Raw genomic sequence first — 26,225 nt, forward strand, 5'->3', positions numbered from 1 at the left:
TCTCTCACTCACACATGCACACTATTTGCAGTTCTTTGTTCTCAGTTTCCTACACATTTAATTACGTTAGGATAAATCTGATTTCCCCTCTTGGAAAATCTCTCTTTTGTTTTTTTTTTTAATTTCCCTTTCTTTCACGTTACATTTGACAAAGTTGGAGCGGCAAACAAGACAGATGAGCAGGGAAGGTGGGAGATGCAGGAGCGCCAGCCCAGCAGTGAAGGCGGTGCTTGGTGATGCAGACCCTGCACTTGCACACAGAGCTGTGAATTAGAAGTGCCCTGTACTTACATTTAATTCAATCACAAATACTTATTCACATAAGCATCACGTATTTTCATTCTGGGAGGATAAGGCCTACATTTGAACAATATGTCCCCAGCCTGCCTAAGGAAGAAGTCCGCCATTTCTGCCTCCTCCTTCCCTTCAAGCTTCAGAGATGCCTGGAGAGGAGGGAAGGGAGCTGTCTGGGGTGAGCTACAGCCCAGACAAGCAGGAGAACTTTGGGAATCTCTGCAGCAGGCAAACATTCCTGGCCAGAGTCCCGAGAAAGGAGCCTGACGGGCTCTTTTAAGGAAGAGACATCACATGGATGGGATGGAAGCAATGCTAATCAGTGAAATTTTTATTTTGATCTTGAAAGAAGGAAAAAAAGCTATTAATTTTCCCATGCAAGAGGAAGGAACTGGCGCCCCAGGAGGGAGGGTGCTGCCATGTAGGGGAGCCTGGGCTCACCTGGCCGGCCAGGCCCTGGCCAGGGTGGGTCTTTAGGCCTGATCCTGCCTATGACTGACGCACTGGGTGGCCATGGGAGAGGCAACCGGCATTTCTCGCCCTCAGCCCCTCAAAGTCCGCTCTTCCACACTGGCTGCACTGCAACCAGCTCTGTGCACACATTGCCCAGAGCGGTGGTGGTTGTAGTTATTAGAATTATTGTTTCACTTAGCTTGGACCACTTGTTCCCCTCCTCCAATCTCTCCAACAGCTTCCTTCACACTTACAGAGGGAATAAACTTCAGCCCGAGCTTGTTTCTCTGCAGAGTATATTATTGGCAAATGGTGAATCAGGAGAAAATCTGAAACCATCAAACCCACTGACCCAGATCCTAGGTGAAACCACATACCCCTATCATTTCATAAGCTATTATTGCATATCTGCATTTTATTGGAAAACAGAGGCTGTTGCTGGAAGTACTTTAAGGTGACCCAAACCTTGCTTCTTTAGCATTCTCTTAAACTATGACATCAAAGTAGATGTGGCAGCTGATCACTTCAGAATGAAGGCCCTTCAATCTCCAAAATCATCCCCACTTTTACCCATTTATAATTGCACTAACCAGGAGGGCTAGCTTTCTCCACTTGTCAGGAAGGAAAGTTGAGAGCAATGTCTATGCTGCTGCCACTAGCTCCTGGCTACTTCCCAGACCTCATCTCAACCACTCTCCTCCTGTGCTACTTCCAGCCCATGGTACTATCTGGTCCTTGACACTGCCAAGATCTTCCCACCTCAGGGCGTTTGTCCTGTCTGGGTCCTCTTCCTGGTATGCCTTTCCCACTTCTCTATGTGTGGTTGGCTCCTCATTTTTCTGGCCTTAGCTCAGGTGTCACCTCTTCAGAGAGGCCTTCCCAGATTATCCAGCTAAAGCAGTCCCAGGCACAGACGTGCTCCATCTTTATTTAAAACCTCCCCAGGCCATTTTCAAGTTCATCCAGGTTAAAAGATCAGCACTTTCTGGATCTGTGCCACCTTTTCATAATCGGCAGATCTCTGTCTGCTCTCAGGGATATACCACAGGCCACTGGGTCATTGGTAAGCAGCCAGGGAGTCTGAGGCTCCCAGTGACCTAGATGCCCAGTGACATCAGGGATGGCAAAACAAGCTGGGCACGGTGGCTCATGCCTGTAATCCCAGCACTTTGGGAGGCAGAGGAAGGCAGATCACCTAAGGTCAGGAGTTCGAGACCAGCCTGGCCAACATGGTGAAACCCCGTCTCTACTAAAAATGCTAAAAATTAGCTGGGTGTGGTGGCAAGTGACTTTAATCCCAGCTACTTGAGAGGCCGAGACAGGAGAATCGCTTGAACCCAGGAGGTAGAGGTTGCAGTGAGCCAAGATCATGCCACTGCACTCCAGTCTGGGCAATGGAGCAAAACTCCATCTCAAAAAAAAAAAAAAAAAAAAAAAAAAAAAACACGAAAAGAAAAAAAAAAACAGGCACTGGACAACTGGACAGCACTGAGAAAAGCCCTGACACTGGGAGATGAAAGCAGCAGTCTGGCCCACAGAAGGATGTAGTCAGACTCCATGAGCAAAAGGCAAGAGGGCAGTTGCTGGAATGGCCATGCACAGGGGGAGTCAGGACCAGAGGTGGAGGTGAGGTCCTGTGAGGCTGGGGTGCCATACATGGGAGTTTCTAACACACCCCCACTCCCCTCCACACATACCTGCAGCCCAGGGTTCTTTTGTTCCTAAAGACAGAGGGTTAATCTGTGATTGGCTGTGACCAGAAATTCTCTCCCTCTTGAAGTCTATTAAATAAGAAGAAAGGAAAGTAAAACCAGAAAGCAAAAACTGGAAGAAATAAGTATAACAACTCATAAAAGAGAGGATGATTTATGCCTGCATGAAAGCCAGCTCCAGGTGGGCCATCACCGCGGAATGCCAGGGGCTTGCTCTGTGTGACTCCACTAAGGCCTGCAGGGAAATTGCTTCGTGAATGACACATGCTCTCGTCAGGCAAGGCAGGCTTCAAAATGTGATCCATTTGGAAGGGTGACCTGGAAGCTGGGAAGGCATGTCTCCTCCACTGGTCTGCAGCCCCACAAGGACACATGTTTTCCCAGCGTTTAGCACAGTGCCAGCCACCAGCACACACTCAATAGCCAATTTGCTGCATTAACATTAAACATTTATCAGTCCACTCAGCAGGTATGGTCTTCCTGCTAGAAGCAGCCTTCCCCTACTAAATAAATACCTGGATAACTCAAAACTCAGCACCACTCTTGTATCAGTTAGTATTTCTGATTATAAGCAACAGAAATGAACTGTGAATAAAAGAAACAGAAAACGAAGGCCCCCTTTTGGAAAGCTTTGAAGCAGTTCTCAGAATCAAGTCAGGCTGGGCCACAGAGTGTGGGCCACACCACAGGGACTGAGCGACCTGCCTGGACATTCTGGATGGCGCTTCTGTCCCTGCCCACCCTCAAACACTTGATGCAGTTGCACATCTCTCAATTCTCCCTGAATCTTCAATTCCCTCCGTTAACAATGAAAGCCCGAGTCAGGAGCATCCAGGTAGCTGGTTTGAGATCACGTGCCCACACCCTAGCTCCCCAGAAGTAGGAGGGAAGACCACCTGGGCCCTTTGGATTTCCTGGCACTCTCACAGGGCAGACCTCCCCCTCCCAATAGCCCACCTCCACCTTTCCCACCCCAAGAATCCCATCCCCCATGGCTCCCGACTCAAGGAGGAATGAACATTTGGATTCTGGGTAGTGTTTCCACCACCACCATTAGACATAGGGTCATCACAGCATAGAATCTCATCTTCAACCTTCGGAATCACTTTTTCCATCAGACTTTCTTGAAGTACCTGAATTTAAGCAGGAATAAGCTCTCTTGATTGATGTGCAATTGAGTTAGTCGTATATTCAAGTGCTTACAATGTGCTAAAATCCACAGCCAAAAGGCAACATTGTTGCAGTTGTAACTTTAGCCTCTGGTTACCAAGGGAGGTTGTGGACATTCTCTTTGGGAACATATTTGGAAATAAGATTAGCCCCCTTGTAGAGCTAAGTTGTTCCAAGCTGGGCGGGCTGGGTGGTTGTAATATGGACTATAAACCACGGAAAGTGGTTACCTTTCCTAAGGCAACTTGGCCCCAGGATTCTCAGCCCAATGGTTGATGCCTCCTTTTCTGTCTCTCTGCTCTCACCCTAAGATTGTCTGTCTAAATCACCCGCTAACTCTCCCAGATGTGTCTTCCAACATATGGATTCCTCGGTATGCGGTGGTGATATAGCAGGTCAGGCCGCTACCTCCCAGTGTCTGCAATCTGCTCATTTCCCACTCCCTCTGACAGGCAGGCACTGATTCTACAGCTGTCCTGATGAGAGATGTGGGCACTGCAGAGTTGGCACTGCAGGGGTAGACCACACAATGACAGTGCAGGGGCAAACCTCTGCTACTCACTCAATCCCGATATTCCTGTTACTTTTGGTCCTGAGAGGGTGGGACTGTTGTCCTTTTTCACATTTGGAGTATAGACAAGGTAGGCAAGTGACTGCATTCCTGTGCTGTCAGCTTTCCTTCTGATAAACGGAAATGACTCCCCATCCTGTTTGGCCCATTCATAAGCAGTGTAAAGGTGGGGATGATTTTGGAGGTTGAAAGGCTTTCGTTCTGAAATCATCAGGTGCCACATCTGTTATGATGTCTCAGCTTGGAAATGTACTGGAAAAGGCAGATTTTGGTCACCTTTAAATACTTCCAGCAAAGTCCCTGGTTTTCAATAAAATATGGACATGCAAATAAATATATTATATGAAATGCTGGGTGTATGTGGCTTTTACTCAAGGGTCTGGATCAGTGGGTTCAGAGTTTCTGCTAGTTCACCATTTGCCAATAAAATAGCCTTTGCAGACAATAAGCTGAGAAGCTTGAGCTGATGTTTATTCTCCCTCTGAGGGAGTTGGCTTGGGGAATCCTCACAGGCTTGACCTCCTACAGCTGCAGGTGACAGGGCAGTGGGGACAGAGAGCCAGGCACCTCCTGGCATGTATCTCTCTATTAGCCATGTTAATTGGGGAAACAAGAGAAGAAATATGCCAACTAAATCTAACAAATTTGAACTACAGTCTGGCCTTGGCCAAGACAGAAAAGTAGGGGAAAATGAAGTTTTTCTGAAGCCCTCTATGTCCTCTGTCATGTCTCTAGGTAAATGTATAAATGAAGGGTATTTTTCTTGTTTTAATAAGCTACACACCTTCACGAACATTCCAGAATAAGGCAACTGACGGAGGATGTTCTAAGTGTGTGTGTACAAGACAGCCATGAGTGAGCGGCCGCTTCACTGACTGCCACCATGTGCTATTCCAGGAAGTCAGCCTTGAGGATGGCCATGCTTACCGAGCACACACCAGCCCACTGCCACATGGCAGCCAAATGCACACCAAGCACAAACACCAAGCTGCAATGTTGATGTCTTGGGAGCAAAGAGTGCCCTGGCGTGCTCAGCTGAGCACTACTCTGTCATGGAGCAGTGAGAGTCCTGACTGCCCAGTCATTGCTTGGTGGTACTGAATTTATACATTGTATTATTCAGAGATTATTGATTCCTTCTGGACGAGGCACCTTCAGTTTGAATCACTGCCACCAGATCAAGTGGTCCCTCATTACGTATATAGAAGACTCTAGCAGACTCTCTCTGGCATGGAATAGCTCAAAGGAAAGAATATGAAAATCAAATTAGTATTGCTTTATCCACTAAAAAAAATCTGGGCTGCATTGTCAGGATATGGTTTTTCTATACCCTATTCTCCTGACACCCTTCAAAACAGGAGACAGGAAAAAAGAGGAGAAAAATCAGTCTTCATGAAAAGAAAGAGATGGTGGCATTACAAACCACCTAGTAGAAAATGCAGTGGAATTTGGAAGAACAATGGAAGCAGATTCACACCTCCTCAGACTTTGGCCCAGATTTGGGTTTCTCTAAAGGCAAATGTTGCATCCTGAGAGGCCCTGCAGTAATAAGAGATCCACATGGTGTAGGGGAAGTGTGGGGACCTGTGGGATAGCTCAGAGGGTGTTCTTTCTGTCTCTGTTTCCCCCACTCCCATCTCCACTGCCTCCTGGCTGAAAGAAACTTCCGGAACAGAGTATGAAGCAGGCAGAGCAGCAGCCTCAGTGGCCATGACCCCTAGCACCCTCAGCAGAAGGCACACTCGTGGGCATCCCACAACACGTGCTTCATTCATACTCTGGAGAGGAGAACACCAACAAATATAACAGAAAACTATTCAAAAACACACAGAAGAAAGGCTTCTTGAATTAAAGTCTTGAAACTGCCATTTGAAAGAGTCAAAATACATCCTGAGATAAAATCAAGATGCATCCTGGTGAAATTACTAAATCTCCAGGATAAAGAAGGAATCTTCTGGACATCCAGGTAGAAAAAAATCAAATGACCTAAAAGAAGTAAAAATGAGGCCTGCCCTAAACTGACCACTGCAATGCCACGTTCAGCTGACCATGTTCAATGCCAGAAGACACTGAAGCAATGTCCATGAATTCTGAGCAAAGGAATTTTAATTTATGTGACCCATGTATATAAACCCAGGCAGGTTGCCCCACAACCCCATGTACACGAATAGGCAAGAAGATTCAAGCATTCTCAAAACTTCAGGGAACACAGCACCAGTGAGCTATGGAGGGTGGGAGGTGGGTGGCGAATAACCTGAAAATGGAATCTGGGAATCTGATCAAACAAAAAGTAACATAAACCAAAAATGTTAGAACTTGTTTATCCAAGTGTGGCTCTTGCAGCAGCAGTACTGACATCATGGAGGTTGGGGGCAGGTGTTAGAAATACAGACCCTTGGCTGGGCGCGGTGGCTCATGCCTGTAATCCCAGCACTTTTGGAGGCCGAGGTAGGTGGATCATGAGGTCAGGAGTCCGAGACCAACCTGGCCAAGATAGTGAAATCCCATCTCTACCAAAAATACAAAAATTAGCTAGGCATGGTGGTGCATGCCTGTAGTCCCAGCTACCTGGGAGGATGAGGCAGGAGAATCGCTTGAACCTGGGAGTCAGAGGGTGCAGTGAGCCAAGTTCATGCCATTGCACTGCAGCCTGGACAACAAGAGTGAAACTCTGTGTAAAAAAAAAAAAAAAAAATACAGACCCTCAGGGCCCACCTCAGACTCACTGCACCAGAATTCTTATTCTAACAAAATACCCAAGCACTTAATATACTCTTTAAACCTTAAGAACCACTTTTCTAGGACAAAGAAACCACAGTGGAAGAACAGGCAATGGCAGCTGAGTGGATAAGAAAAAAAACACCTGTGCATTATGGCAGAGAACAGAATGTAACAGCTACACACCTCATCAATGTAAAAGTAGTCATATAAGAAATCCAGAGTAGGGGGATGAGGGAAGGAGAGGAAGTGGGAAATCAAGGGATACTGTGAAATTTTTAAATGCGAATAAATCTCATCTTCACTCTACCCAAAAAACTTTACGGAAATTGAAATAACTTGTAATGAAGAAAAACATTTTTGAACTTTAGCAATTTTTGCACTTTCATTTTAATTTTTTAGTCTATTAAATTCAAATCAAATTATATTGCTTTTAATTTTAAAAAAGACATACAGTAATTTTCTATTTTTGTAAATGTGTTTGAATTCACCTAATTAGCTATCATTCTTTCAGAGAGATACCTGTGCAGCGCCAAATGTTAATGATTTCCTCTGGATGGTGGAATTTGAAGTAATTGTTTCTTTGTCATTTTAAAATTTGTACTTTTGCATATTACTTGATTTAAAAAGCAAATAATAGCATCTACTATTTTCACACAAAAAAGTTCTTTAAAAGCATAATCAGAAATGTTTTTATTTTAAATAACAGAACAGATTTAAATAATTCTCTAAGTAGTACTTAGATTCCATAAATTTGAAGTAAAAGGTAATTAAAATTAGGTTAAAAGAAGCCAAACTGGGTGAAAAGCTGCCTAAAACCTGACCTGCTCCCCATCACTAAACACCGCTTCTGCATTAGGATGTTAGAAAACCTTAGCAATGCCTTCTGTTAAGAAGCTTCTCAGGTAGTTGCAAACCCTCTGTCTCTCCAGGGCCTGGGGGCCCTCAAGCTCATTGCCTGCAGCTTTGGCAGTGGGAGAAGCTTGGTATTTTCTGCCCCTGCTTGGGCTCACCAAGGCCTGCCTTTCTTTCTCCATACTTTTCTGCTTTCTGCATCTCAAAGACACAGGATACATCATCTACAGATATAGGAAAGCCCCCAAATTATAGTAGCTGAGCTGCACAATAAGACACCCAGGCCCTTTAATACATGACTTTCTGAGCCAGACCCCAGACCAATGGTTCTTAAATTTTGGTGGTTATCAGAATCACCCAGGGAACGTTAGTAAAAATATTAAAGCCCAGGCCCTGTCCTCCTCATGGTTCTGGGGCCTATAGTCTTCAGCCGCTGTCAGGTGAGTCAGAGGGAACTGAATCCAACTCTGGAGATGGGCCAGGGCATCAGAGGGCCTCAAATCTTTCCTGGTGGCTTTCATTACAGCCAGGGTTGCAAATCACTACCCTCACATCTGTTCCTGGATCCGTATTCCTCCCAGTCAGACAAGGAGGGATGGGGGTTTATGCTGTTCCTTTTCTTCCAGGCAACCCACAGCCCTGGGACTCTGCAACAGAGTAGGACGGGATCGATAAGTCCATGCCCCTGTGACCACCCCTGCCCAGTGAAGGGCCTGACCGCACTGAATGCACTTAATCTTTCTAACACCCAGACATGTGAGTTGTGTTCCTCCATCTCAAGACACACTGAACTCTTTCTTAAGTAAAATAACTACACTGAAGTTGTCCTTAGGTCAGCCTCATCTTTCCACAGATGGAGCAAATAAAGGCCAAGGTGCTAGGTGGTGGTCAAGCCTTCCCCAGATCCAGCTCTTCTCTCGGGTGGCCCCATGCCATTTCCACTCAACTAGGAAATGCCATTTACACATTCAGAGCACAAGGAGACACACTTTGAGACAGATTATTTAACTGCTCCTCATAGCAGCAACTTTCACCTCTCCCATTTTGCTGAGAGAAGATTCCACAAGGGATTGCTGGTCCTAAAGAGACTGCCCTGGGAACTAGAATCCCTAGCGTGTTTCAAATCCACTTTCAAAGAGTGCGCTGGCTGAACATGCCAGCGCACTCTTTGAAATTCATTTGATAATATCATGGAGGCTGAGCTTTTCAAGGCCATAGAGTGAAATGCTTAAGAACACACTCTGTAGCCAGCCTGTTTAGGTTTAAACCCCAGTGGCATGACTCAGGGAAACTATTTAACCTTTCTCTGTGCTTCAGCGTCCTCATCTGTAAAATGGGGATAATAATGACATTTGCGTTACAGCAATGCTTGGGAATTAAATGAGTTCACATTGTAAGTGCGCATAGGACACACAGTAAGCACTATGTATATGTTTGTTATGACTATTCCCTAATTCTATCTACGTGTCTGAATGCAACCAGCCTCCTCTCTTCTTTCAGCTCCATGTACCAAGCTGATGCTTTGCCCTGCATGCCCCCATCTAGTTAACCATCTAGTTCTTCCTTGGTAGTCAGAGCTCAGGCACCCAATGGTAGCTTTCTTGTTTTGTCCCCTGCCTCCTCCCACAATCCCGGTCGTCTTGATTTCAGCAGAGCATTTGAGCCTCCCCTCATGATTTTGTCATGGACGTGAAGGCTGGCTGGGGCCTCAGCCATCCCCTTAGTAATAATTCTGTTAAATAACTGTATCCCGTCATCCCTGAGAAATGGGATGTCATCACCTGGTGCTGCCCTTCGTCCTGACCTGATCAACAGCTTAATCCATGAAGTAGAGGAAAAGTATTTAACGAGATGTATATCCAATCAGGAAGTGACAGAAAGCTGGAAGAATGACTAAAATGCTGGGGAGTGAGTTAAGATTCAGATTGATCACATGGGGATTGAAATTCTGGATTGAAGCCAAGAGAAGGTGCTCTTTATACAGGACAAATGTAAATTATAAATTGGGGAGCCTTGGCTTTGCAGCATAATATGTGAAGGAGATGGAGGTGTGCAGGTGAATATGCACTTCCTGCAATGACCTAGGGTGAATCTGCATCCCAGAAAGGGCCCACTCACTATCCTCTGAATTAAGGACATCCCTTCCAAAGAGTTCTGTATTGTTATGGAAGCCACAAGATAATAACATCAGTGACTGGAGTTTGCACATCGTTCTTTCGTTCATGAATCCACTTACCATTATTTTGGGCTTTATTTTTGCAGGTAATTGGCCTAAGAACTCCTAATAGAAGAATGTCTGGTTCTTCAGAAAGTCTAAGATTAGGGGCTGGAGACCACTAGAAGGTGCATTTGATGAAATAATCTTTCCAACAATCAGAAAAAAGTGAACTTCCTGTCATTAGCTGTGTACCCAGGCTCTGCAAGGGAGGTAAGGAGTGTCTAGAGAATTGCTACTGCGTTAGGCAGCTGGGACCCTCAGGTCCTCTTTCAAGGTGCTATTCCATGATCCTATGAATCACATGATAAAGCTGAGGCAGGTAGTGGGAAACTGAAAAGGAGGTAGACTAAATCGGATCTTTCATATCCCAGGCAGCCAGCCTTCCTTTTGCCTCTAGGTTGCTCCTGACCTGTTTCTGCTTTGATCTGGAACCAAAGTGACTCCTGATCCATTGGGTCTCACCTCCATTCACATAGCATAAGCCCAGAAGAGAAATGCAAGTTAAATCTACAAGGGTACCATGTTTCAGCTGTCAGGTGGCAAAGATCAAAATATTTGATACTAGCTAATGGTCGACCCTCATACTTCATGGGTTCGAGCATGATCTAGCACAATATTTTGAAAAAAAAACTTGGCATCACATATCAAAATTTAAAATGCATATACTTTCCCACGTTGTAACCCCATTTCTGGGAATGTACCATATAGATATATTTGGATTCCTACAGAGCACTCTATTGTACAAAGATGTTCACTGCAGTATTCTCCTCTCATTCTTTCTCTCTCTCTCTCTCTTTTTAGAAACAGTGTCTCACTATGTTGCCCAGACTGCACTTGAACTCTTGGGATTAAAAAATCCTCCTCTCTCAGCCTCCCAAGTAGCTAGGATTACAGGTATGTGCTACTTTGCATCATTCTCTTTCTTAGGCTTTGGCAAAACATTTCTATCTTTTATTGTCATTTTTATGGTATAAAATACTGTAACTAAATATTTATCATTTTAACCATTTGTAAGAATATAACTTAGTTGCATTAAATCCATTCACAATATTATATAACCACCACCACTATCTATATCCAGAACATTTTCATCATCCCCAACATGAAATTCTGTAGTCATTAAACAATAACTCCCAATTTGCCCATGGTAACCTCTATTCTACTTTCTGTCTCTATGAATTTGCCTCTTCTTCCCCATATAAGTGGAATCATACAATATTTGTCCTTCCGTGTCTGGCTTCTTTCACTTAGTACTTGTATTAGTCCGTTCTTACACTGCTGTACAGAAATACCTAAGACTGGTTAATTTATAAAGGAAAGAGGTTTAATGGACTCACAGTTCCGCATGGCTGAGGAGGCCTCAGGAAACTTACAATCATGGTGGAAGTTGAAGAGGAAGCAAGGACCTTCTTCACAAGTTGGCAGGAGACAGAAGAGTGAGCAGGAGAAATACCAGATGATTATAAAACCGTCAGATGTCATGAGAACTTACTATTACAAGAACAGCATGGTGGAAACTGCCCCCATAATCCAATCACCTCCCTCCCTCGACACATGGAGATTACAATTTGAGATGAGATTGGGTGGGGACATAGACCCAAAACATGTCAGTACTGAATATTGTTTTCAAGGTCCATCCATATTGCAGCATACATCAATATTTCATTCATTTTTATGGCTGGATAGTATGCCATTGAATGTATATACCACATTTTGTTTATCGATTCATCTCTTGATGAACAGTTGGTTTGTTCCCACCTTTTGCCTATTGTGAATAATGCTGCTGTGAATGTTGCTGTACAAATGATATGTTCAAGTCTCTGCTTTCAGTTCTTTTGGACAGCATTCTTTTTGATGACAAAAAGATTGAAAACAACCACAACAACTATTAATAGGAGACTAGTTAAATAAGTTATGATACATCCATACATGAGGACACTATGCAACTCTTTATAATGAGGCAGGTTTATGAGTCTTGGTATGGAATCATCTATAAGATACATTATCAGGGAAGAGAAGGATGACACAGAGGAGGCAAGAAGGAAGCAGCAGCAGCAGCAGCAAAGGGAAGCACTGAGTGCATGCTCGACACCTATGCTGTCCCTGGAAGCCTCCACAAAAGCCAGTGAGAGTGGTGCTCTGGGAGGCCATTGGGCCTGGGGTTAGCGGTGAGGGAAAGCTTTGCTATATGCCCTTTGGAAATATTTTAATGAACTGAATGTTTTACCTTCTCAAAATTTGTCAATACTTTAAATTGGCATATGATCTTTTAAAGTCCTGAGTGTGGTCATGGGTCCAGCAGTAGGTGGGAGTGTTTGACAGCTGCGAGGCTATAGAACAGCCCTGGAAGATGGAGGCAGGGGACCAGCCGACATTTATCCCTGCAAGCCCTGGACACATCGCCACTGCCACCCCGTCTTCAAACACAGAGCTCACTGTTAACATCCTCCCAGATGCCTTGTAGCCTCTTGATCCCAATCCCCCATTTCTTCTTTCCTTCCTCTCCTCCCCAGAAAAGTAATTTGGAGAGCTGCAAGATGGAAAGTGAAGGCTCCCCTGCCTGGCTGCTCATGCTTCACACTGCTGGAGAGAGAGGCCATGGAGTGAGTCTTCAAAGTTGCAAGAACACCCTGCCCCTAGGAGGGTCAGCGCTTAATCAGGAAAGGCCTCTGGCACCCTCCTCCTCCAGGCCAGATACATGGAAAAGGTGTCTGCTCCGAGCCAGCTGAACAGACCTCACATGATGATAATCAAATCATATTTGAAAATGAGATGAGGAGGGGAGTCAGAACAAAAGCCTATGAAAAGAAAAATAAGGTGGAAGTTGCAGAAATTGGTGTTCTGTATTCTAAGGCCTTCCTGGTTCCTGGCAGGGTTTGAGATTAGTGTTGATAATAGCTTCACCATAGGACCACAAAAAATCAATGGAACTGGGACTGAGGCAGGATCCATTTATCTTCTTGGGGTGAAATAGAAGGTGTGATTTTAAAAAGACAAATTATACCAAATGTGTGTAATTGATGTGCATACACAGAACCATGCAAGGCGGGCCAACTGCACACAATTGCACAATATCAGGCATTATTCTCATCAAGAGTTTTTGTAACAATGCCAACCCCAGGACACGGTTCAAGTACTTTGGAGAGTAGTACTAGGAATTGAGTTCTAGAATGTGTTGCATTATTTTTGCATGATTAATTATTTGTTTGAAAAGGTGAGGAAGAATACGAAAAGGAAAAGCCAATTTGCAGGTCCTGTTTTATAATAAAATGACTTGCTTGGGACAGGGCTTCAGATGTCACTTAATCTGTCCCTCTGCCTCTCATTTAAATGGACTATTTCCCCCATGGAATGCTTTTTTTTCCCCCCTTAAAGGTCTTTCTTTCAGAATCCTGTATTGAGCTATATGTACCCTTCTCATGGGCAGAGATGATGCCTCATCACCTCAATGGTGTCAATACCTGACACACAGAAGGCTGTCAGAAGATGCTGTATTTATTAATTGATTAATTCTCTAATTAAGAGAGACCTCATTTTTCAACACAAGGCTATCTTTCCATTTCAAAGCTACGTTTTTCACATGCAGCTTTCTTATCCAGCTGGCAGTGCTAAGCCAGTCTAGTTGAAAGATTCAAGTTAGTTCATGGAGAAGTAAATTTCCAGGGAGGAGGTGGGCAGGATGCATAGGGGTGAGAGAACTACTCTCACAGACAAATGGTGGAGGAAAAGACAGATAAATGAATAAATGATTTAATGTAACATATTAAGAAGTTTCTAGTTCAAAATGGGGATGGTATCCCCAAAGCATTCACACATTTTTTAGCAAATTTATTATAGTGTCAGAAAAATGTTGAAACTTCACAACAACCTATCTTTAATACTGACAAATAACCCAGTGTCAGAATGGGTGGTATCTGCATCAGCGATGGTTTGAGAAAAGCTCCCCAGACTTAGTACATGCTCATCCTAACTCTACTGCCTAAAACAGAGATTGTGTGAAGAAAAAGGTAATGAAGTCCAGCTTCTGCCCTGCCTTAGAGACCTAGGGCTACTACCAATGAGGAAGTGGGCTATGTTGTGAGTCAAGAAAGTTTTCACTTCATTACTTACATTCTCTTCCTTGCCCAGAAAACATCTATACATAGCATAGCTACCCAAGGACTAGAAATGGTGCAATGTCTTCTGAGAACCTAGAAGTGGTCTTATGGGAAAAGCACTCTGTGAGAGGGGGTAAAGACAGTCATGCCCCAGAAGTGGTGCATGCAGGAAACTGTGTTTTTCACGTATTGCATCAGACCAGAAGAACTGAAGAACCAGATGCTTTAGATCTGCCGTGCCACCTGAGCAGAGCAGAGATACATCAAGAGAAAGCATTTTAGGTATGAGAAATTGAACTAAGACCTACACACACTGATCTCCTCCACAGCTGGTGCAAACTGAGAAGATAATTAAATCACCCTGAAAGAGAGCAGAAATGGTGTCCTAGGACAAGCTATTAACCCTGCCTGTAAAACCTCACTGGGTCTCAGCAAAGTCCATTTTGCTTAAAATAGAATAGGGAAAATACCAGCTACTGCAGGAATGGGAACACCATTCTACTGCGTGAGAGGAAGAGCACCCCTCTAAAAATGAGATACTGCAGAATTGAGAAGAAAAATTCAGGAAACTGTTTGCTTTTTCAGGAGTGCACAAGAAGGCATGACCTCTAAGTCAGAGGGAGAGAAAGTCACAAGAGAGGAAAATAAGCAGGTTTAGATGAAAAGGAAAGTTTATCCAAAATGGAAGAATAGTAAGGAAACTAAAAACGTTATAGCAGAAATAAAGCCACTTTGCAGGGAGGAAAGAGTAGTACTGAAGCTTCAGAACATCAAGTCAGTAATGTAGAAAGCAAATATGAAAGAAATTAAAACAATTGGGCAGAAGGTGAAAGATTTGGAAGACAGAGAGAATGAAGAACCACAGGTAGACAATAAAGATTCCTAAAATAGAATGCACCAGAAATAAAGAAGAGAAATGAAAGACATAGTGTAATACAATGTTACTGAATTAAAGGTAAAGGTTTCTGCCTACAGACAGATGGGCTCACCAGGAAAAATCAGCAGAAGGAGACCCCAGACACATCCTGGAAAATTAAGATAATGTCACAGAGAGAACACAGGCTATTCACAAGCTGAATAAGGTGGCTTTAGACATTTCTGTGAGACAGCAGACCTGAGAAGTGAGGAAACACAGACAATGACAAAGGAGACCTTTTCAATCAGTGGTGAAGGATCAATTTCCCAGGGAATGAGGCTGAGACACAAGTTAGCTACTGGGAAACAAGCTAAATCCCTACTTTAGACCCAATCCCTAAATGAATCCCTGCTGGATTAAATACTTAAATTAAAAATTGTGCCATAAAAGTAGTATAAAACACAGATGACCATTTATACAACTTTAGAGTGAGGAGGAACTTCCAAAGAAGGAACCAAAGGGAAAAGCACATAAGGAAAAAGACTGATAGACCAAACTACATTAAAAATGTTAAATTTTGCTAAAAAACTACAGGTTTAAAACAAATTATGACACTCAAAAGAAACGAAATATACATGACAAAGGTTTATTCATGCAACTAAATAGAAAAATGGGTAAATAATATGAACAGGCATTGAAGATAGAAGAAATACGAATAAGTTTTTTAGTCCAACTGGCAATCAATTTTTAAGATCCAAATTAACATAACTAAGATTTAACATTTTTCAGCTATCAGACTAACAAATAATCAAAAGAATTACAATGGTCATTGTTGGAAATACTAAGGAGAAGCAGTCACTCTCATGGGCAGCTGGGATATGAAGGGCTCATCAATACAGCATTGCTAAACAGCCATTTGGAATTTTTATTAAAAGCCTTAAAAATGAGAAAAACTTTAATCCAAAACTTCTACATGTTGGATTTATCTTAAAAATATTATCTATTATGGCCCAGCATGGTGGCACACGACTGTAAATCCCAGCACTTTGGGAAACTGAGGTGGACAGATCACTTGAACCCAAGTGGTCAAGAGTAGCCTGGGCAACATGGCAAAACCCCATCTCTACAAAAAATTGGCTGGGTGTGGTGTTGTGTGCCTGTAGTCCCAGCTACTTGGGAGGCTGAAGTTGGAGGATTGCCTGAGCCTGGGAGGATGAGGCTGCAGTGAGCCATGATTGCACCACTGCACTCCCACCTGGGTGGTAGAGTGATACCCTGTTTTCAAATAAATAAATAAATAAATAAATAAAAGAATATTATTCATTAAGTTACCAAAAATATGTAAATAACAAACCTAATTAGTAGATATTGTTTATTATTATTAGGAGATTGAAATTACCTAGATGTCTAAGTTTAGTGAAATAAGTTGCTAAATTTAATATAAGGCAAATGTTAACATGATAGTATAGGCATCTATTCACATGAAGGAGAGAAATAATATATTGTAAAAAAAAGTCATAAAGCATTATGGCATAATTTTTTATCAAAATAATACATGTACATTATACCAAAATATTAGTAGTTATGTCTACATAGCAGTATTATAGGAGATAGTTTCTTTATGTTTATTTGTATTTCTACTTCTTCTACCATGAATATGAATTATGTATACATTTTTAAAAACTTGTTTTAAAATAGAATTAAAATTCTCAAGAGTTCAATTGCTGGGTCACATGATATGCACATGTTTAGGTTTGTAAGAAACAGTGATACTCTTTTTTAAAGTGGTTGTACCATTGTATATGCCCACTAGCAATGGATGTAATCCAGTTTTTCCACATTCTCACCAGCATTTGTTGTAATCTTTTTTTTTATTTTAGCCATTCTGATTGGTGTGTAGTGATATATCATTGTGGTCTTAATTTGCATTTGTCTTAATTTGTACTTTTCTAATGGCTAATGATGTTAAACTTCCTTTCACATGCTTATTGGTCATCTCTAGAAAAATGAAAACAAAATATATGTTCACATAAAAAAACATGTACATGAATGTTATAGCAGCTTCATTCGTAATTGCCCAAAACTGGAAACAACACAAATGTCCCTCAATGGATGAATGGTTAAGCAATGTGTAGTACATCCATACCATAGAATGCTACTCAGCAATAAAAGGAATGGACCATTAATATTCACAACAACTTGCATGGAAGTGAGATACATCCAGGTTAAGATTATGTTGAGTGAAAAAAAAAAAAAGCCCATCCCTGAAGGTTACATACTATATGATTCCATTTATACAGCACCTTGAAATGACAAAATTATAGAGATGAAGAACAGATTGGCTGTCAGTGATCAGGGAGAAGAAGGAAGAAAGGTGCTGGCCATGGCTATAAAAGGGTATCACCAGGGAAGCTTGTGATGAAACTGTTCTGTGTCTTGACTATGGCGATAGTCATACAACTCTACATGTGATAAAACTGAACAGATCTAAATACACACACACACACACACACACAAGTATATGTAAAACTGGTGATATCTGAATAAAGTCAATCAATTGTATCAAAGTTAATTTCCTGATCATGATTTGATACTATAGTTACATGAGGTGTTACCATTAGGATAAACTGGATGAAGGGTAAATGGGTTTTTCTTAATATTTCTTACAACTTCATGAGAATATATAATTATCTAAATAAAAAGTTTTAGAAAACCATAATGAAGCATTGAAATATGCAGTGAAAATGCAACAAAGAAAGTGCTTAGATATAGCTATATAGGCTGGGCACTGTGGTATGTGCCTGAAGTCCCAGCTACATGGAAGGCTGAGGCAGGAGGATCACTTGAGCCCAGGAGTTCAATGTCAGCCTGGGCAACATAGTAAGATCTCAGCTCTAAAAAAATAATGAATGAAGGCATAGCTATGCAAGGAATACTGAGACACCTTGAGGGTGGGGCAGGCACGATGGGCATTTTGCCAGACAAGAAATTCCAGGGTCCTTCGTGGAAAAGGCTACGACTTGACGAGTCTGGAAGTACTGTGAGGAAGAAGAACATTCCCAGGCATGGGATGACAGAAGATAGGGATGTGGCATCAGTGGGTGATGACTGTATCTCAAGAGCTTCAGATGCCTGCTGGGCAGGGGTCAAAAGCAGTGCACACAGGGAGAGGGGATGCCTTGGGAGGGTCCAACTTTTTTCCCACTATAATGATATTTCATATATGTATCATACCATTTATTTATTCATTCATTTGCTTATTTGTTCAACAAATATTCTCCATGTGTCAGATGCAGCATGATGCCTTAGGAATAAAATGATAAATAAAATGATAAACATCCTTTCCCACCCCACCCCACCAAGATCTTGCTGGGGAGATAGACAAGTAAACAGAAGATGCAAATACATTGTGTGACAAGTGCCATGACAGAATGTATTATGTGCACATGGAAGGGGTACCTAACCCTGGAGGGCTTCATGGAAGATATGGTATCTGGGCTAAAACCTGAAAGTTCAGTGAAAGAAATCCAAATGAATAGAAAGTGGGGAAGAATGGCCTTCAAGGCTAAAGGGATCAACAGCTTGTATGACAGCCCAGAGGTGAGAGTTTACATCACAACTGGGGAAACCCAAGACTTTAAATGTGGCTGGAACACAGAGGTGGAAACCCTGTAAGATGTGAATGAAGCTGGCAAGCTCATCAACCTAAGATCTCACAAAGTCCTGATTGCCATGCCAAAGAGACCAGTCTGACACTTAAAGGTGATGGGGAGCCACTGAAATCTTTTCCAAAAAGGAGGCTCATAATCAACTGGGCTGAGAGTAGTGACAGAATGAACTGGGGAAGTTCAGGGAAGCTCCTTCCTAGCCCTCATCTGTGCTGCAGGCCAACACTGTACATCCCTCCAGAGCTCTCAGTCAGTTTTCTGGGCTCCTTGTACTGGGGCCAGTGCAGGTCCCCCAAGGAAGTGCTGAGCTTGGAAGTTTTACGGAGTTCTGAACTCCCAGGCCAAGCTCTCTCCAGTCCCCGATCAATTGCTCCCTGTCACAAGCTGATCTTGTTCCAGTTCTTTACTTTCTGGATCATAAAGTTGTCCTCTGCGTGACTTAGGAGGCTCTCTGGTGCTGGGCATTTATAACCCAGAGATACCTGTGCAGTCAGCAGCCCCCGTTAGTGTGCTGCTTGACAATTTAGCTGTCCCCTCCGAGGCCAGGATGAGATCTATCTGTTTCCCCAGGACTTGCTTGCCTAACATCAGGATGAGGCTGGATTGCTTCCCAGGCCTTTCTTTGGCAGCAGGGCAGACAACTGCCTGTGCTGTTTTGGCTTAGAAAGAGACAGAGCAAGAACTGCAGACTAGCAAACTCTTAAGGGGGATTACTGAGGAAGAGGACTCCTTCCAACCAGGCAGGACATCATTCCGGACTTTGAGATGCCTGTTGGGAACAAGTGCACTCTCAGGAGAAGCTTTCAGAAAAGCTCACAAGGCACGTGACACATGAGGATGGGCCAGGGCTGGTGGAGCTGGCAGTGGGGAGTCCACCAGTCAGCCTCAAACACTGGAGGGAAATGAGGGTTAGAAATCCAGCATTCAGGGGCTGTGACAGTGGAGTCAGTGTGGTTTAGGTCAGAAGGGATGGAATTCAAGCATCCAGGGAAGCAAATACAGCAATAAGGAAGTGGGTGAGATTTTGTTCCATTTCCTGCCTCACTGTGAGTGGAGAGGTGAATGACACAGGCCTTGCCCTCAAGGAACTCACAGTATGGAGAGGGTGAGACAAGACAACAAGGCTCCCCCTCTCCTCCCGTTTCAGACTCTACACACTCTGTTTCCTTTAGGCAGGCACATGAAGGCTGTGAGCCCCAGGGATTTTGAGGCCATTTACCTTGGAAGCCAAAGCACTAGGAAAGACCCTTCCGCTGTGCAGGGATCACCTTGTACTTGTGCTCAAAATGCTTAGGACAGGGCCTGACATGTCGTAGATGCTCACTCAGTATTTGTGGCATGGTTGTCTTGCTTAAACCTCTTTTTCTCAGGAAACAAGAACTGAAATAAACTTGCCTTTGCCATACTGACCGGAGGCTTGGCAATGTCGTTCTGGGACCAGAGTGAAGCTTGCAGCATGTGCCCTTTGCGCACAGAGAGCTGTGCGTGGTTGGCTCTCTCAGAGGCAAAGCCAAGGCCCCACAGCCTACGGCTTGAAATGAGAGACTCCTACAGAGCAGGGCCCTGAAAACAGACTTCAGGCCATCACCTTCTCCAAGAGCAGCCCGCCTGCTCCCTGGATCACCCCATTGAGTGCTGGGCTAGTGTCCCAGTGCCATAAATCACAGGCTTCGCTGGCCTCCATGTTGTCTTTTTGGTCCCAACATTAAGCTCATTGAGAGTGTGACCTTTAAAAACCTAAAAAAGGAAAGCCAATTTTTCCTCAAGTTGACCTGAGCTTAAAGTTTCTAAAATGCAGCTAAAAAAAAAAGTGAGGGCTGAGGGAGTCGCAGGGAGAGAAGGATAATGGAAATAAGCAGCCCTGGAAATGGGCCTGCTTCTAGATTTACCCATCAAAGGGAAGTCCTGGAAAAGTGTAACCACGCACCACAACCTGGAGAAGCAGCAAAATACTTACCATGGGGAGCAGAGAGCTGTGCGTGCAAATAACAGGGGCTCTGCCTCGTTGGAGGGGGTCAGCAAGACTCCCTGGGGACATGACGGTTCAGGTGAGACTGACGTAGGGAATGAGGAGGGAAGAAAGGGAGGTGCAATCCAGGCAGAGGGATCGGTATTGGAAAGGCCTCAAGTTGAAAGAAAATGTGGGGCAGGCAAGGAACAAAAAGCAGACCCTCAGTAGGGGTGCTCAGCCAGGGCAGAGTGTTTGCATTGGGGCGAGGGGTGAGGTCTACGGGGCCAGTGCCAGCAGCATTAGTGAGCTAGAGTTCTAAGAAATCCCTCTAGACCCCTTCATCTGGAGGGCTGGAAAGGAGCATGCTGAGAGGGTATTTTAAAAAATATTTTTCTTTTCAGGGCTGATGCCCATATGGAAACATAAACTGCAGATCTCCACTCTGAGGCAGGAAAACAATTTGAATACCAAGGCTTTACCCCACCACTACCTCAAACCAAGGAAGACCAGCCCTGGTTGCAAGTATTTAACAGTCTAAGAGAGAGAGAAGACAGTGATAGTGCGTCAAAGCCTGTACACCGATGCATCTGTACTTTCCAGCCCTCCTCCACAGTTACAGAAAGGGGGATGGGAGACATATCCAGGCAATTAAACTGTGGCTTGGGTATAAAGACAAATGAACCTCAAACAAAGTGGGCAGAGTCAAGGAGAAATCACCCAGCCCACATTAGAGCAAACAAGAGGTCTGCACAGAGCTGCCCTTAAGTGTGAGCACAAATGAAAAGAAATGGCAGGGCAAATATGCAAATTCATTATCAATTGCATAAGAAAAAACAAGAAAGAAATATAGCAGCATAGCATGAAAAAGACAGCAAAAGAACTCCATGTGGAAAAAAATATAGCCCAAGAAATAGAAGAAAGTTATCCGTAAGGATTTAACTTCCAAAAGAATTCAATAATACAAAAGCTCAAAGCCAAATATAATGGAATAAAATGTAAAAGGGAGATTGCCGAGTTCAGGAAACAAATTGTGGATCAAAGTAACAATACAGTTGGCCCTGTTTCCACGGGTTCCACATGTGCAGATTCAACATACTACGGATCGAAAACATTTTTTAAATGCAACAATAAAAATAATACAGTATAACAGTTATTTACAGTGTAGTAGGTACCACAAGTAATCTAGAGATGATTTAAAATATACAGGAGAATGAGCACAGATGATACCATTTTGTCTAAGGGACTTAGATCCCCAGAATCCCCAGGAGTCCTGGTCCAAATCCTTTGCAGATACTGACAGATCAGGGTATTATAAAACTAGTAAATAAAGTAGAAATGGCTAAATAATTGATAGAGTTTAAAACTGAACTATTAACATGGAGAAAATACATGAAAAATAAGTTCTGAACAAAGAAACGGCTCACAATAGCATATGAAGGATTACTAGCATTCCTAAGTTAGAGGCTCTATCCAAAAACTAACAAACAAACAAAAAAGATATTCAGAGAGCTTATAATAAAAAGATTTCTTAAAATGAAGGAAGAATCAGCAGGGTCAAAGGCATAGTCTGGTGAAATTGTTGAATTTCAAAGATAAAGAAAGAATTATTCAGCCAGCAAATAGAATAAATAAATCACCTCAAAAGAAGACATAGGTTAGCTTCAGACTTCTCTATAGCTATATTCATAGGCTGAGGTTCTCCTGAATGTACTAGAATCTCAGGAAAGGGAGAGTCCTTCTAGAAGGGAAAGTTTTTTGATAACAAAATTCAATCAACCAAGAGATAAATTAATGAATTTAGTAAGGAGAAATTGTGATAAAGCAACCAAGAATTGTTACATTCTTTTAAATACATAAATAAAACCAAAACAACTTATAAACCTTAAAATAAAGAAAGAAATTAAAAGCAGTAAAAATTGGGAGGTGGAGAAAGGTGAAGAAATATTAGAAATAGTCAAGTATACCAACTTCCTCATCTTTTAGCAAGGGGTTAATTGGTACTATTTAAAATCGAAGTGTGACTTTTAAAATAGTGATTTAAATCTCATTGTTTCTATAAAATTATTTCTTAATCTTAAAATAATCTTTCAGGAAAGAATATATTTTGTGGTGAAGAAGCATTTATCAAATGTAGCAATTCCTTCCATTTGTATTCATTTATTTTTCTTCCTTTGCATTTAACACAATTAAATTAATGTGTTAAAGATTACCATGATCACATCTTTCTAAAATTAGTTTTGACTTGCCATCCATCTTTCTAGTTATAGTGAAGATAGCTTATAGATACAGATCTAAAGTGATGTTGACCTAAATTTAACAATAGTAGTTTCTGGATTATTTTGAGTCATTCATATATATATATGTGTGTGTGTGTGTGTGTGCATGCACACACACAGGCGTGCATTGAAATGTCAATAGAAATGTGTAACTTTAATAAAAGCAAAGTCTTTTCTAATATAAACACATCACACACACATAAGTAGAATATCAACAGCGTTTTGTATAAGTTATATGGATAATGATTTCCATGTTAGTTAATTCCTATTTGCTAGCCTTGAATACAAAAATTTTCAGAATCTCCCTCTCCACAGTTTCAATAAGGCATTTGTAACATTCCCCTCTGGTGCAGTAAATTCACTTTCTTCCCTATCTTGTCCTCCAATCAAATATTCAGAGCCTTTCTGATTTATGTCACCTGGGATCCTGCTTCACCACTTCCACCGTGGTGCCAGAGACACAGTAAGCAGGAAGTTTGAAACACTTGCAGGAATCTTTATTTAACTTACTCAAAAGAGCTCTGTAGGGGTCCAATTCTTAGCTCCCTTAAAAATATGGCATGATAGACAGCAGAGCTCTTCATTCCCTGGCCTAGAGTTCTGAGCTTAGGTCAGCACATCTCAATTCCCTTCCCAGAGCAGACGTGAACAGGGGAAGGCACTCCCAGATCTTCTGCCAAGGCTGCATTGTGAAACGTCTCCTGTTCTTCCTTGTACTCACTCTTTTCTCCTACCACCCACCAGTTTCTCTATTTCTAAATTATACCCAACAGCAGTGACTCAAAAACCTGAATATCCTAGAACAGAAATTCTCCAAGTATACAGAAATAAATCCAAGGATACCAGAATTTCATAAAAAGAGAATCTGTGGTTGGGGAAGGATTACTATACATACAAATCACTGTAAGTAATACAAGTAAAAACCGCATGATAGGGTTACCTGAATACTTGTACCATATATCTGTCGTGGGCAGCCAACTCTAATAAATGGGGAAGAAGGAGGAGTGGGCATATTCCGGTATTGATGATCCTGTTTTCAGCCTAATGGTGCATTCATTTACTGTGGATGCTCTTATTAGGGCCGTTAGCATTTCAAGACACAATTTATAGAACCCAACAGTCATTAGTTCTGCTTATGTTTACTCATTTGATTAGGCTAACTGCTGTTTTTGGAAAAAAAGTTTAGGAGTTTTTTTCAGTTTAGGACTGTGACTGCACACATGAAGTTGAAGACAAAGGAATGCCAATGACAATACTGCTCATTAATTTGTTCAGCAGATTCCATTCACATTTCTTGAGCTCCCTCCTTTGTGCCCAGCCCTGAGTTCAGGACTTTCTAGTCTTTCCTTTTTGTAATAACAGCCCCTCTGGCCTGGCAGTTATTCCACAACAGTCTTGTACAGTGGCTCAGAAGGACAGAGCTACTGGCTCAGACTGGAGATCAAGGACTTGGGCCTTCCTCCCATCTCAACATAAGGCCTGCTTCTTAATGGATGCCAACTGAGAATTAAACAAGGCCAAGCTCCATGATTTCTATTTGACCTTGTTCATGCTAGTCACAACTCTGGGATCCAAGGTCCTCTTTAGCAAAATGGAGCTGATAAAAGTACATACCCATAGGGCTGTTGTATAGTCTGCTTGGGCTGCCATTAAAAAAATACCAGTCTGGGTAGCTTAAACAACAGAATTCATTGTCTTACAGTTCTGGAGGCTGGGCGTCCAAGATCAAGGTATCAGCAGGGCTGTTTTCTGGTGAAGCCTCCGTCCTTGGTTTGCAGATGTCACCTTCTTGCTATGTCCTCACATGGTTTTTATTTGTTTGTTTGTTTGTTTTTGAGACAGAGTCTTGCACTGTCACTGAGGCTGGAGTACAATGGCGTGATCTCGGCTCACTGCAACCTCCACTTCCTGGGTTCAAGGGGTTCTCCTGTCTCAGCCTCCAGAGTAACTGAGACTACAAGCGCATGCCACCACACCCAGCTGATTATTACTATTTTTTTTTTTTTTTTGTATTTTTAGTAGAGACGAGGTTTCACCGTGTTAGCCAGGATGGCCTCGATCTCCTGACCTCGTGATCTGCCAGCCTCAGCCTCCCAAAGTGCTGGGATTACAGGCGTGAGCCACTGTGCCTGGCCTCACATGGTCTTTTCTGTGTGCATGTACAGAAACAGCACTCTGGTGCTTCTTTTTATAAAGACACTGGATTAAGGTCCCACCTTTATGATCTCATTTAACCTTAATTCTCTCCTTAAAGGTTTTATAACCAAATGCCATCAGAGGACATTAGAGCCTTAGGCCCTACAGGGCATTAGGGCCCAACACAGGAATTTTAAGGGGACATAATTCAGTCCATGGCAGCTGTGATGATTAGATAAATTAATGCATGCAATATACTTAAGACAATGCCTGTACATATTATATGCTTAATAAATGTTAGTAATTATTATTATTGTTGTTGTTACTGTTATTACTATTATTTAGGCATGATAGGCTAACATTTGAGGAATAGTGAGTGCCCAGTATTTCATGTTCAAAATGCCCTCTGCATAAGTATCTTGATGGGTTGTGTAGGGTAAGAAAGGGATGCCCTTCATTCTATTAATAAATTCACGTTAGTCCAGTTGTTTTCATACTCAGATCTGACAGAGGTGAGAAGACTATATTAACACAAAAGGGCTAAATGAATGTGGTGAGATTTTCACAAAGATTGAATTTTTGCAATAATTTTCATAAATATTGAATCCTTAAATGTTTAAATTCTGAGATTACAATTAAAAAATTTTTTTTGGTGTTAAGCTGACCTTCCTTTAACGAATGATGCACCAGTGATGGAAAATAGCTCTCTTGTTTTTGTTTGGGATGTGTGTGTGTGTGTGTGTGTGTGTGTTAGTATCCTTAAATCAAAAGTTTATAATAGTAACCTGACATTTTAGAGAACATTTTTGGCTGCAAAGTCTGAAGAACACAGGCTAGACTAAGGTCCAATGTGGACTGGAAAATAAGAGTTTTATGTTCCAGGCCTCCATCCTCCAGATGCGTAAATGGGATCATGACATCACTTAGGTACTTCCAAGTGCTTTGGCTGATGCTGAACCTGAGTTGGCCCCTCAAGCTAACATCTGGAATCAGCCGCATGTTGGCTGGGATGCTCCATGCCACGCACACAGACAAGACATATGTCAATGCACATGCTCATTTGCGAGGAATGGCAATTAAGAAAGCCTTGTCTATGCCACATTGCATTTGACAGGAATTATTTAAAAGGAACCATGTAAGAGATAAAGCACCCCTACTTGGCCCACCCTTGATAAATTCACTGAACACCCTGTCACCATTTTTCCCAAGTGAAAAAGATGGTTTCATGGAATAATCATGAGGGATTCTTC

General features: G+C 42.5%; 1 protein-coding gene across 8 annotated transcripts in view; it reads right to left on the reverse strand.

Moving 5' to 3' along the window:
* The window catches only part of EPHB1 (EPH receptor B1), a 453,083-nt gene that overhangs the window by 235,634 nt on the left and 191,224 nt on the right, over window positions 1-26,225 (reverse strand). For 4 of the 8 annotated variants that reach the window (XM_063611327.1, XM_063611324.1, XM_063611325.1 and 1 more), the window contains one exon: window positions 11,329-11,400. The exons of the other annotated variants lie outside the window; for them this stretch is intronic. In XM_063611327.1, coding sequence (XP_063467397.1) covers window positions 11,329-11,400 — 72 coding nt within the window. The remainder of the gene's footprint in view (window positions 1-11,328; window positions 11,401-26,225) is intronic. 8 annotated transcript variants of the gene reach the window in all.

Source organism: Symphalangus syndactylus, chromosome 10, assembly GCF_028878055.3.
Source record: "Symphalangus syndactylus isolate Jambi chromosome 10, NHGRI_mSymSyn1-v2.1_pri, whole genome shotgun sequence".
NCBI lineage: Eukaryota > Metazoa > Chordata > Mammalia > Primates > Hylobatidae > Symphalangus > Symphalangus syndactylus.